The sequence below is a fragment of the Phyllopteryx taeniolatus genome, chromosome 5 (assembly GCF_024500385.1).
Source record: "Phyllopteryx taeniolatus isolate TA_2022b chromosome 5, UOR_Ptae_1.2, whole genome shotgun sequence".
Classification (NCBI taxonomy): Eukaryota; Metazoa; Chordata; class Actinopteri; order Syngnathiformes; family Syngnathidae; genus Phyllopteryx; species Phyllopteryx taeniolatus.
Window position 1 is genome coordinate 11,211,452 of NC_084506.1, and position 13,953 is coordinate 11,225,404.

At 43.0% G+C, this 13,953-nt stretch overlaps 1 protein-coding gene across 2 annotated transcripts in view; it reads left to right on the forward strand.

Moving 5' to 3' along the window:
* necab2 (N-terminal EF-hand calcium binding protein 2) overlaps window positions 1-13,953 on the forward strand; it is a 198,834-nt gene that overhangs the window by 131,266 nt on the left and 53,615 nt on the right. For both annotated transcript variants that reach the window (XM_061773637.1, XM_061773638.1), the window contains exons 6-7: window positions 4,300-4,436; window positions 8,820-8,944. In XM_061773637.1, the coding sequence (XP_061629621.1) occupies window positions 4,300-4,436; window positions 8,820-8,944 (262 nt within the window). The remainder of the gene's footprint in view (window positions 1-4,299; window positions 4,437-8,819; window positions 8,945-13,953) is intronic.

Sequence of the window (13,953 nt, forward strand, 5' to 3'; positions counted from 1 at the left end):
TTGTGGTATTTCCTTTCGAGGCCGGTAATCCTGTCACAAAGTCTACAGAAATGTCTGACCAAGGACGTTGTGGTTTTGGCAGGGGTCGCAACTCCCCAGAAGGACGTTGACGAGAGGGCTTGTTAGCAGCACATACCTGGCAAGCATTGACGTAATCGATAACATCCCTCCTAACATTGGGCCACCAAAAGCGCTGTTCGACCACTGATTGCGTTTTGGCAATGCCTGGGTGACATACAGTACGGTTCGTGTGAGCCCAGTGGATGACTCTTCCCCTTAAGGTCGGAACCACATAAAGCCTGTTTTCAGGGCACTCTTCAGGGCTAAGAGTGTTTTTCTGAGCCTCTTTAACTGCAGTTTCAACGTCCCAAACAAAAGCGGAAATGAAACATGACTTGGGAAAAATAGTCTTAGGGTCGGACAAAGAATTCTCTTCGCAGAAAATACGTGACAAAGCATCTGGCTTACCATTTTTAGAACCAGGTCGGTAGGATAAGATGAAATTAAATCTAGTGAAGAACAAAGCCCATCTAGCTTGCCTCGCATTTAATCTTTTAGAAGATTTAATATACTCGAGGTTCTTGTGATCGGTCCATACTAAAAACGGAGTCTGTGCCCCCTCTATCCAGTGCCTCCACTACATCAAAGCCACCTTGACTGCCAGCAGTTCACGGTCACCAATGTCATAATTTCTCTCAGCTGGGGTCAGTTCTTTGGAGAGAAAAGCACAAGGATGTAATTTACCATCCTTGAGAGATTTCTGGGAGAGCACTGCTCCTATTCCGGCATCAGACGCATCGACTTCTACCACAAACTGCTGTTTGAGATCTGGCAAAGTAAGATGGGAGCAGAGGTAAAGCTCGATTTAAGTTTCTGAAAAGCTGCCTGACAAAGCGGGTTCCATACAAAAGGTCTGTGTGGCGAGGTAAGATCATGCAAAGGAGAGGCTATAGAACTGAAATTTCTGATGAATTTTCTGTAGAAGTTTGCGAACCCTAAGAACCTTTGTACATCTTTGCGTGACGTGGGAGTAGGCCAATTAATAACGGCATCGACTTTGCAAGGGTCCATTTTGACTTCACCTTGAGCCAGGACGAAACCCAGAAAAGAAACGGACGCCTTGTGGAACTCACATTTCTCAGCCTTGACATATTGTTGATTCTGCAGTTACCGCTGCAATACAGAGCGGACATGAATAATGTGAGTCTCCTCATCCGGGGAGAATATCAAAATGTCATCCAAATAAACAAAAACATACACATTCAACATGTCACGCAGGACATCATTGACAAGGTTTTGGAAAACAGCTGGAGCATTAGTAAGTCAAAAAGGCATTACCAAATACTCATAATGTCCCGTTGGTGTGTTGAATGCTGTTTTCCATTCATCCCCCCCCCCCCCCCCCCCCCCCCTTATCCTGACTAGATGATACGCATTTCTTAAGTATAGTTTGGTGAAAATCTTGGCTCCCTCCAGGAACTCAAAGGCGGTGGAGATGAGAGGAAGAGGGTACCTGTTTTTTACAGTTATCTCGTTGAGACCCCGGTAATCGATACAGGGTCGCAGGGTCTTGTCCTTTTTGTCCACAAAGAAAAATCCTGCTCCCGCAGGGGATGAAGATGGGCGAATGATCCCGGCTGCCAGTGATTCTTCCACGTACTCCTACATGGCCTTGTGTTCCGGCCCTGAAAGAGAGAACAACCTCCCTCGTGGGGGTGTGGTTCCAGGCAGCAAGTCAACAGCACAGTCATAAGGTCTGTGGGGTGGAAGGGATTTGGCCTTGGAAAAAACATCTTCAATGTCATGGTAACAGGTGGGCACTTGAGACAAGTCAGGTTCAGAGTCAATAAATACAGGTGTATGAATCTCTTGATCTGGAGAGCATAGTGTCACTTTTGGAAGAACCCGGGTAGGGTCTTCCTTAATGAAATTTAGACTCACCTCTCCCGTGCCCTTGCAGCAGCAACTTTGACGGGACAGTTGCTCACGGAATGACCCAACTGACCGCAATAGAAGCACCGTCCTTCCCTCAGCCAGCGTTGACGTTCCTCAGGAGAGAGACGGAACCTGCCTAGTTGCATGGGTTCATCCGTGGGGACGCTAGCCAGTGGGTTGAGACCGGAAACAGGGGATCTGCCTTGGTTTGGCTGGTCACCGAGGCTCGTCCTCCAAGTGCGCGGTGACGCAGCCCTCCGCCGATCTCCATCCAGCTCGCGATCCAAAAGCCTCTTGTCGATTTTTACGGCGAGAGCGATGAGAGTGTCCAAGTCGGTCGGCAGGTCTAGCGGGACTAAATGATCCTTGACGGCGGGGGATGCCTTGAAAAAAGGCATCGAGTAGCGCCCGATTATTCCACTGACTCTCAGCTACTAGAATGCGAAACTCAATCGCGTAATCTGACACCCTGCGCTTGCCTTGTTGTAAGGTGACAAGGGAGTGAGCTGCCTCACGATCTGGTGTGGAAAATTTAAAAATGTGCTCCATAGTCTTTACGAAAAAAGCCCACGAATCACACGCGGCGGAATTGCGGCTCCATTCAGCAGTAGCCCACGCCTCCGCACAACCAGCAGGTGGGAAATGACGAAAGCGATTTTTGCCCGCTCGGTGGGGAAGGCAGCTGCCTGCAGCTCAAAGTGGAGTTCGCACTGAGTGATGAACGGCTTAATGTTCCCACAATCTCCAGAGAACCTCTCCGGTCGAGAGAGCTGTGGGCAGACAGCAGCGGAGGTGACAGGTGGCTGCATGGTGACTGCTTCACATGGAAATGTTGGTACCGTGGCGGTATCGGGTGTTGTGTCAACTGGTTCCTTCTCTTGAATCATTTTCATAAGAAGTTCAAACTGCGAGGCCACCTGTCTCATCATATTGTCCTGATGCCTTGACAGCCCCTCTAGATGAAGGTGGAGGGCAGCAAGCTGCTCATCCTGTTTCGAGAGGCATTGACCCTGCGCTTGAAGGGCTTTGCGCACCGCGTCTGAGTCTGCTGGGTCCATGTTATGGCCAGTTCGTTCTGTCATGAACGGAACAGAGGGTAGGACCCAAAAATGCACGACTCCAAAACAAATGGACAGTTTCCAAAAAGAGAGGTTTAATATACAGGCATAGGTCGGTACACCGGCAGGCAATCAAAAAAAAAGGCAACAGTATCCAAAAACATGAGGCAAAAAGGCGAGGTCGATAATCGGAACAGGGTCAAGTCTTACTGTGAGTCTGCGACGTGGAAACTAGGAATGCTGGAACGCGACGACAAGGTACAACGAACTGGCGACGAGAGAGAATGAGACATGAGGTTAAATACAAGGGGTAATTAGGGTGAACGAGGCACAGGTGGTGAAGATGCTCTCAGGAGCAGGTGTGTGAGAAACAGGGGGAAGACAAAAACCGGAACACACACCCATGACACTCCACACAGGCGGGGCCAGGGATTAAACTCCGGTCCTCAGAACTGTGAAGCAGAAGCTCTAAACCAGTCCACACCGTGCCGCTGCGAAGAAGCTAATAAATAAAGAAATTAATTAATTTACTAAACATTCGCAAGACTCAAGATTCAGTATTACAAGGACGTCATATCTGAAAATACACATTGATTTTTTTTAGTGTGAAGCAAAATTTGTAGAACTGTAAGAAACTGAACAGTAATGCATTACATGCAGCACTGACAACAATGCTAAGACAATACGAGACAACCTCGATAGACTACTAAAGCGATCTTTGAACAATATAATTGCATTAAATTCTTCTTATTAAAGATCTGTGTAACATTAAGATGAATGGGAAGCTGTTAGTTTTGGTTGCAATTATTCAATATTTGATGTGAAAGTGTTGAGTAAAAGTAACGACTGATGATGTATCTTATTTTTGTCCTTTTCTATGAATACAGTAGAATCTGAAACAAACCACCCCATTTTATACGTCCCCAGGCCAAATGATAAGGTTCAGCCGATAATTTAAAGTTTATGGGGGTTTTGTTTGGATTGGCATAGTCGCTAAGGTCAAAATTGAAGCAGTGAATCTGACATGCAGAGAGCGCACAAGGGATTTATTGTATACAATTATAAGGCTGCGGAGGTTTGTTTTTGTTTTGTTTGCCTCCCTGCATTTTGCTGACCACCATGAAACGACGTGCAACCATAAAGTGGATCCAAGAGAGGATTTTAGGCAAATGTGTGCTTCAAAGTCTTCTCAAAGGGAGCAACTTGAAGGTCATAATGACAGAAAATAAATATGATTGTGAAAAACTGTGCTTTCAAACAAAATAAATGTATCTTGTCTTATATAACTGTACCATTCTCTGAACAGGTTTATGAGAGAGGAACAAACGTGGAGCAATTTGTGACCCGTTTCCTACTGAAGGAATCAGCCAATCAGATCCAGTCTCTTTTGAATTCTGTGGAGAGTGCTGTGGACGCCATTGATGAACAGCACAGCCAGTCAGGGTGAGCCTGTGGTAGTGTGTGTGTTTGCACAAATGTGCATATGTGTCAGGAATGTTGTTCAAAAGCTATGTTTTAAACAATGATAATAGCTTGTACATGAGGAGTATCAGAAACGTTCCAGGACTGGTATCACAAAAGGTATATTTCAAACCCAAAGTACAAACTATGGGTTTTTCCACTCCAAAGTGTGCCAGCTGATAAACCAGCACGTCGACAAAGATTTCCTGCTTTGTTCAGTGCGCCAGAAGAAGCAAGAATTGTGGAAGGACAACTTGTGGCTGTTTCACCATGGCAACACTCTTGCTTGTCATGCCCTGAACATCTGACAGTTCCTGGCCAATAAGGTGCTGCAGTGCACATCACTGTGCACATCACAGTGCTGCAGCAACCTCTCTACTACCCAATGTGGCTCTGTGTGATTTTTTTTTTCCCTCTTTGCCAAGCTCAAGGGGGTCTTCAAGGGTACTCATTTTGAAGATGTGGATGACATCAAAATGGTCACGACGACGGAGCTGCAGAGGATCCTGGAGCAATTCTTCCAGGAGTGCATTACAATGTCGCAGAGAAGGCTGGGAAAGTGCATTTAGACTCCAGAGTGATTACTTCAAAGCTGAAAACTTGTACTGAGTTGCTTGGATTTGAAATGTATCTTTTGTGACAACAATGCAGGTTTTTTTTTGTTTGTTTGTTTGTTTTTGGGTTTTTTTTTTTTGCCACACCTCATACACAAAAAAAAACAAAACACTTCTGATACATGCATACACTTTCGATTTGGTTCTCAGTTCTGGCCTTCTGGCTGGAATTTACATGTTCTCCCCTTGCTTGTATTTTACTTTTTTAGTTTGTTTTCTCCCACATTCCAAGAACATGCATACTAGTTGGTGTCGATTAACCATGGGTATGAATGTACTGTAACTGTACTGTATATGTGCCTTACGATTGACTGGCTGGTGTACTTTGGCTTCTTTACCAATGTCAGACTCCAGCACAGCCGCAGTCCTGAATATGATAAGTGGCAGTGGCGGGCGGTATATTTCGGACTTGGACCAGCACCCCAAGCCAGGCTTACTGCTACTGTGGTTCTGATGCCAAATCTCTACACTACAGTATAGCATTTTACAATCATTATTTATCTACACTGAACAAAAATATAAACGCAACACTTGGTTTTGCTTCCATTTTTCTTGAGTTGGACTTCAAGATCTGAAACTTTTTCTACATATACAAAAGGCCATTTCCCTCAAATATTGTTCACAAATCTGACTAAATCTTTGTTTGTGAGCATTTCTCCTTTGCCGAGATAGTCCATCCCACCTCACAGGTGTGGCATATCAAGATGCTGATTAGACAGCATGATTATCGCACAGGTGTGCCATAGGTTGACCACAATAAAAGGCCACTCTGAACTGTGGAGTTTTATCACACAGCACAATGCCACAGATGTCGCAAGTTCTGAGGGAGCTGGCAATTGAGGTGCTGACTGCAGGAATGTCCACCAGAGACGTTGCCCGTGAATTGAATGTTCATTTCGCTACTATAAGCCGTCTCCAAAGGCGTTTCAGACCATTTGGCAGTACATCCAACTGGCCTCACAACCGCAAACCACGTGTAACCACACCAGCCCAGGACCTCCACATCCAGCATGTTCACCTCCAAGATCGTCAGAGACCAGCCACCGGTACAGCTGCTGCAACAATCGGTTTGCATAACCAAAAAAATTATGCACAAACTGTCAGAAATCGTCTCAGGGAAGCTCATCTACATGCTCGTCGTCCTCATCGGGGTCTCGGCTTGACTGCAGTTCGTCGTCGTAACCAATTTGAGTAGGCGAATGCTCACATTCGATGGCGTCTGGTACGTTGGAGAGGTGTTGTCTTCACGGATGAATCCCGGTTTTCACTATTCAGGGCAGATGGCAGACAGCGTGTGTGGCGTCGTGTGGTTGAGCGGTTTGCTGATGTCAACGTTGTGGATCGAGTGGCCCATGGTGGTGTTCGGGTTATGGTATGGGCAGGCGTATGTTATGGGCAACGAACACAAGTGCATTTTATTGATGGCATTTTGAATGCACAGAGATACCGTGACGAGATCCTGAGGCCCATTCTTGTGTCATTCATCCACGACCATCACCTCATGTTGCAGCATGGTAATGACCATGTTGCAAAGATCTGTACACAACTCCTAGAAGCTGAAGACAGCCCAGTTCTTGCATGGCCAGCATACTCCATGGACATATCACCCATTGAATATGTTTGGGATGCTCTGGATCGGCGTATACGACACCGTGTAGCAGTTCCTGCCAATATCCAGCAACTTCGCACAGCCATTGAAGAGGAGTGGACCAACATTCCACAGGCCACAATCAACGACCTGATCAACTCCATGCGAAGGAGATGTGTTGCACTGCGTGAGGCAAATGATGGTCACACCAGATACTGACTGGTTTTCTGACACCCCCCGCAGACCACCACAATAAAGCAAAACTGCGCATTTCAGAGTGGCCTTTTATTGTGGCCAGCCTAAGGCACATTTGTGCAATAGTCATGCTGTCCATCCAGCATCTTGATATGCCACACCGGTGAGGTGGAATGGATTATCTCGACAAAGGAGAAATGCTCACTCACACAAATTTAGACAGATTTGTGAACAATATTTGAGGGAAATGGCCTTTTGTGTATGTAGAAAAAGTTTTAGATCTTGGAGTCCAGCTCACGAAAAATGGGAGCAAAAACAAAAGTGTTGCGTTTATATTTTTGTTGAGTATAATAACATGACAAAAACCTCAAAACGTAAATAAAATACTCACCAGAGATTCCAATTACAATCCCAATACAATGATTTGCAAATAATGTTCAACCTATATTTAATTGAATACACTACAAAGACAACATATTAATGTTCAAACTGATAAACTTTATTGTTTTTAGCAAATAATCATTAACTTAGAATTTTATGGCTGCAATACGTTCCAAAAAAGCTGGGACAGGTGGCAAAAAAGACTGTGTGACTTTCTGTGGTCCGACGAGTCCACATTTCAAATTATTTTTGGAAATTGTGGACATCGTGTCCTCCGGGCCAAAGATGAAAAGATCCATCCGGACTGTTATGGACGCAAAGATCAAAAGCCAGGATCTGTGATAGTATGGGGCTGTGTTAGTGCCAATGGCATGGGTATCTTACACATGGGTATCTGTGAAGGCGCCATTAACGCTGAAAGGTATTGGAGGAACATATGCTGCCATCCAAGCAACGTCTTTTGCATGGATGCCCCTGCTTATTTCAGGAAGACAAGCCCAAACCACATTCTGCACATGTTACAACAACGTAGCTTCGTAGTAAAAGAGTGCGGGTACTAGACTGGCCCGCCCGCAGTCCAAACCTGTCTCCCATTGAAAATGTGTGGCGCATCATGAAGCATAAAATACGACAACAGAAACCCCGGACTGTTGATGCAAGCAAGAATGGGAAAGAATTCCACCTACAAAGCTTCAACAATCAGTGTCCTCAGTTCCCAAACATGTATTGAATGTTGTTTAAAGAAAAGGTGATGTAACACAGTGGTAAACATGGCCCTGTCCCAGCTTTTTTGGAACGTGTTGCAGCCATTAAATTCTAAGTTAATTATTATTTGCTAAAAAACAATAAAGTTTATCAGTTTGAACATTAACTATCTTGTCTTTGTAGTATATTCAATTAAAAATAGGTTGAACATGATTTGCAAATCACTGTATTCTGTTTTTATTTATGTTTAACACTACGTCCCAACTTCATTGGAATTGGGGTTGTATATATATAGACAAACACCATCCTCTTTTGCTAGCTCTGTTGTGTCGAATCGAGCCAGCTACATTGTTGAAGTTGAGAATAAATTATTTACCGGATTGAAACAAGCCAGCGATCTACAAGTACTGTCCGACTTATTGTCACAATGTCTAGTTTTTCTTGAAAGCCCTCCTTGAAAATGAATTTTTAACCATCATGTCTGTCATCTATTCAACCACCAGCTTCACGTAATGTAGGGAAACTCCACTCAAGTAGCTCTAAACATATCAGAGAACGGAAAAATGCTAACGTCACTGTGAGCCTTTTTGTTGGCTCTGTTTATTGAATCTGAAATCTGATTGGTTCAGATAGGTTAAAAAGAAAAAAAAAAAAAAAAAAGAACCAGCCTTTTTTTTTTATTGTGTCTATTCGCCATCGGCCAGCAGTCCTGATTCTCAAGGCCCTGGGAAGATTATATTCATATGGCAACACATGGTATGGCAAATCTGATTGTATGTCTGTGTCTTTTTGTTTTTTGTCTGCATGGAAATGGTCATCAAAAATTGAAGAAAGTCTAGCCTTGATGAATAATTTTCAGTAATGTATTCCGTTCCATTTCAGTCACATTCCAGCTAAGACGAGTCCCCGGATGTCAGAGAGGCGCCATGACAACGTTGTTCCTGATTATCCCCCTAACAACAGAATCAGTGCCAGGGAGGCTGTCAGGACCATCAACACTGCCTCAGGTGCCACACACACACACAGAGAGAGAGAGATTTCACGACCTCCTTATATTTTATAGTTGGACACATCCATCATGTGCTTGTATGATTACTTTCCAACCCAGAATCATTAGGCGGGGGATGCTCAGCTGACACTCAGCAGTTTATCATCCACTTAACCCATATGCACACATGATTTTGTGCCATGGGCCATGTCAGAGGATATTCCATCATTATCAAGATTAGGAGGACCGTAACTCTAACATTTTCTTAGTTATATCAGTATATATTGTAGGCTCGGTTTTCGTGAATTTTTACTGTGTGATAAAACATGAGATACCCAAACCATCCATCCATTTTCCATACCGCTCATCCCCACTAGGTTCGAAGGGCATGCTGGAGCCTATCCCAGCAGACTCTGGGTGAGAAGCGGGGTACACCCTGAACTGGTCGCCAGCTAATCGCAGGGCACATATAAACAAACAACCATTCACACTCACACTCACATTCACACCTATGGGCAATTTAGAGTCTTCACTTAACCTACCATGCATGTTTTTGGGATGTGGGAGGAAACCGTAGTACCCAGAGAAAACCCACGCAGGCACGGGGGAATATGCAAACTCCAGGCCGGATTTGAACCCGGGTCCTAGGAAAAGGCAGGCATATGTGCGAGCAAGTCACCCACCATTCCACCTGCATGCAAAATAAATAGGAACAATAAAAAGACCCGCATCTACCTCTTAATTTGTTGCTTTAAAAAAAGCCTCTGACTAACAGGGCCATCTGGCTAGGGTGAGCCCCTGTGGCACTCATAGTGGCAGCGTTCTGCCCACGTCTGCTTGTCTACTTGACTGAGGATGATTTATTGTGGAAGAGACAATTATTTGGGTAAATCTGCTTGGTTAGCTTCAGTAAATCTATGTATGAGGTGACGGTGGGGATGTGAGTAGGTTTCGTGACATTATGATGTTATTTCCTCTAAAACTGGACACATTCGGTTGACTGGTGTAGTTGTTAAACAGACAGTTGTTTAATTTCCTTCCGAGCCTATCCCAGCTGACTCTAGGCGAGAGGCGGGATATACCCTGAACTGGTCGCCAGCCAATCGCAGGGCACATATAAACGAACAACCATTCACACTCACATTCACACCTACGGGCAATTTAGAGTTGCCAATTAACCTACCATGCATGTTTTTGGAATGTGGGAGGAAACCGGAGTACCCAGAGAAAACCCACACAGGCACGGGGGGAATATGCACACCAGGCCGGATTTGAACCCGGGTCCTCAGAACTGTGCGGCAGATGTGCTAACCAGTCGCCCACCGTGCCGCCAGTAAGTAATCAGTATGGCAAAAATCAAACTTCTCCGTTTTAATAAAAAAAAAGTGGTCTTTCCACAGCGCTTGTGCATGGTCTCGATGAAACCCTGTTCTTGAGCAGTTACTGAGCATGTACCCCGCCTCTCGCCCAAAGATAGCTGGGATAGGCTCCAGCACGCCCGCGACCGTAATGAGGACAAGCGGTACAGAAAATAAATGAATGGTTTGGGTGTCTCGCATTCGACTTTACCTAACACAATGTCAGTGACTAGTTTATTTATAACATTACAACAGAAGGATTATCTATTTATTACCCTATACTACCAAGCGTGACAGTATAGCTCCTGAGGTTATCGATAACCCTGTCCCTGGGGGAAAATGAGACATTTTCTTTGATGTTGTCTTTTCTTTAAATTACCCACTCCTGGAAATGTGTTTGGCCCTTGACCGTCACAGTGGCACAAGGGTGTTCATAGCGGCAGTATGACCGTGAGATGAGCCGGACCATTGACAATGACATAGAGGTCCAGTTTTACAACACTAAAATGCTGCTACAGGGAATTAACTTATAGCTACTCCTAAATACTGTATAGCGTCATAACTCAGCAGTCATTGACTGACATGCCTGGGGGTAGACACTGCATTGACATGTCAAACTTTGGGAATCTCCCTGAATAGTAGGCATGTTGTCAAACACACAGACACTAAATGAAGCGATAAAGAAAGAAAAAAATGTCAGTGGTAAGTGGGAATGTGTACTTAATGTGTATTACTTAAGAAAAGAAGTAATGTCAGTTGGTCCCAGTCCCATCGAGCATCCTAAAAGTTTACTTCACATTATTAGCTAACATTAGTTAATCAAGAGATCAGCTAAGAAACTAGTTGAGACATAACAATATTTGCGCTCCATATCTTTTTAAAACTTGTTTTTATATATTTGGTTGTGTTTTATCCTTCTGAAATGTTTGCATATTTCAAGTTTATTTATAAAATCTGCCAGCAGGTTAAGTTCACAAAGTCTGTTACGACTGTGAATGACTCAGAATTTCTCTTAACCATCTTTCTGGAGTGGATAATTCAGACTTTGCCTCATCTCAGGGTTAACTTTGAGTTTTCATATACCGTAATTTCTCGTGTATAATGCTCATTTTTCTCCCCCAAAAATGGTCAAAAGTCAATAGTGCGCATTATACATAGGTATATGGGCAAATGGGGGGAAAAAACATTCACATTTTATAAATGTATGCCGCCATCTAGTGGTTATGAAAAACCGTCATTCCAAAATGCCACCGCCACCGAGTGGTTATAAAAAAAGTTGTAGCCTACACTTTCATTCCAATATGACAGGGGTATGACTGCATATATGTACAGTTGTGCTCATAAATTTACATACCCTGGCAGAATTTGTGACATTGTTCTTTTTTTTCAAATATGACTGATGACTGAACAACAACCATCATTAATTTCTTTATGGTTATGTTTTGTTGAATGATAATGCTTTTCTGATATGCTTGACCGTTTAATTTGAATCCTATTAAAATTAAATTAAATGTGTTTCGCCTAGTCCTTCATGTTTTCTTTCAAGAATTGTACCCAGCTTACAAATTCTGCCGGGGTAATCAAACATATGAGCACAACTATGTGTTTTCTAATTTTCTAAATAATAGCAGGGCTGTGAATTTCAAAATAAGAGCAAGTAAATAAAAAAAGGATTATGTGTTCAAATAAAGTGCTTAATACAGAATAATTCTTGAAAACAAACTAACAAAATACAGATAATACTTAATGTTTTAATCATATGGGTAGAAGCAAAATCATGCATTGTAAAAATGCATTATACATAGGTAGAAGGGTTTTCCAGAATTTTGAGGTCAACTTTGGGGGTGCGTATTATACATGGGTGCACATTGTACCTGCTTTCTGCAATCTCATCCGCTCTCAATTTCAGTATCTCATTTTTTATCTACAGTTTTAACAGCACATGAAGGACGAGAATCTGACAACTTAAAAAGACAGCATAATTTAAGTACAGTTTTTTTAATCATTCATCAGTGTTATACTTTGTTTTATATCTGAGAAAGTCAGATCAGTACATGTTTTTCTTGACAGTTCTGCCTGTGAATATTACATTTTGTAATGCATTTCAAGCTTATCATTGATTAGTTTGCGGGGACTTCACTGCTAGACTATTTCAGTTGTACAAAACTGTTGGCAGTTGGCAGTAATGAGGTTTGATTTCACCTTTATGTCACTTGATTGGCTTTTTACCCTGTTGTGCTCAATAATATTTGCAGAGAATTGCAACATTTTAAGGCAGTCTGGGTATTTAAACGAGTGTGTCTGTCACCACTGTGCAGTAGTCATGCTACGATGACAGATTCTTTTAATGTTGAGCTGAACTGCTGCAGCTTGGTTTGTGTCTTTTCTACTTTAACCAAAACGCTCATCCATTTGCTTATGCAATGATAATAATGCACGTTATAAAATAGGGGTGAGATTCTCCTGTCATCTCACGCTTTGATAAAAATTCTGAATATGAATATCTTGCAGCCAACTTGCTATTATCGTACACTATGGTATAGCACGATAGTAGTTTTCATAGTATTGCTGACCTGCACTACATGCGCCATTTTCATTTATACAATATTTGATTATTTTTCCTTCTCCTATTATAAAACATGTACAGTCCGTCAATTATGGCAGGATGTACATATTACGCAGAAAACTGTAAATCTTTGGGTTATGGGCAAAATATGCACATAAACTGTGAAGACAGTGCAGAGTCAGGAGAATGGCATTAATTGACTAATATATTATTACCAAACCCTTTCTTGCCTTGTTGCTCTTTTTTTAATTAAGTATGCGCTAAACCTTCTTCATGGAGTCAAATATACATTCAGTATTAGTGTTCTCCACTTGTCTTGTTGTGTGCACATACTGTATAGGGAGCCCAAAATGTCATTCCTTTGTGCTAGTGCTATACAGTAAGAGGTGTGTAACTTGATCTGGAGAAAGATAAACATGCGAGGCAGTGGAATTGCAGTGGAGTGGGGATGAATTGGGTAAGGATCAAATGATGAGAACGAAAACAGGGGAAAGTGAATCGAAGAGCTAAAAATATCCCCCACTCACTCCAGGTTGAGCAGCCACTAGCTGTGGTGCATTTGTGTGCAATGGCTTATTGCACCTCTCCATTGTATTTTTTTATTTTTTTTAAATAAGCTGCGTTGAATTGTTCAGGGCTTTCCCAGCACATGCAGACACAAGTCCTGTTTGGGCACGTTGTCTGGTGTGTGTGTACGTATACTATACACGCTACATAATTAGTTATGTGCAAAGAACAATGTTATGGCATGCATGGGCACACTTAAGGTTATACAACAAATCTAGCTTTAAGATGTATGTTATTCTCTATATTTTATTGACAGTATACAAACTGATAATGGAGTAGCCTACAGTTTTTGTGGTCAATGCATCGCTGCAAAAGTAGAAGCAAAGCATAGCAATCCAGGCATTTTAGAGGCACAGGTGTTGCATCAGACCCACGCTAATCAACTGAAGCTGCTCCACAGACTACAGGAGTTGTGTGCACTGGTGCACGCACTGCTCATATTGTCACCTGGCAAAAATCAGTATGCATGCAGCAAGGCTGGTGATGTCGGTAAAGAACGACTGGCAATGTAATCAGCTGTTTGTAGGCAGAGTGAAG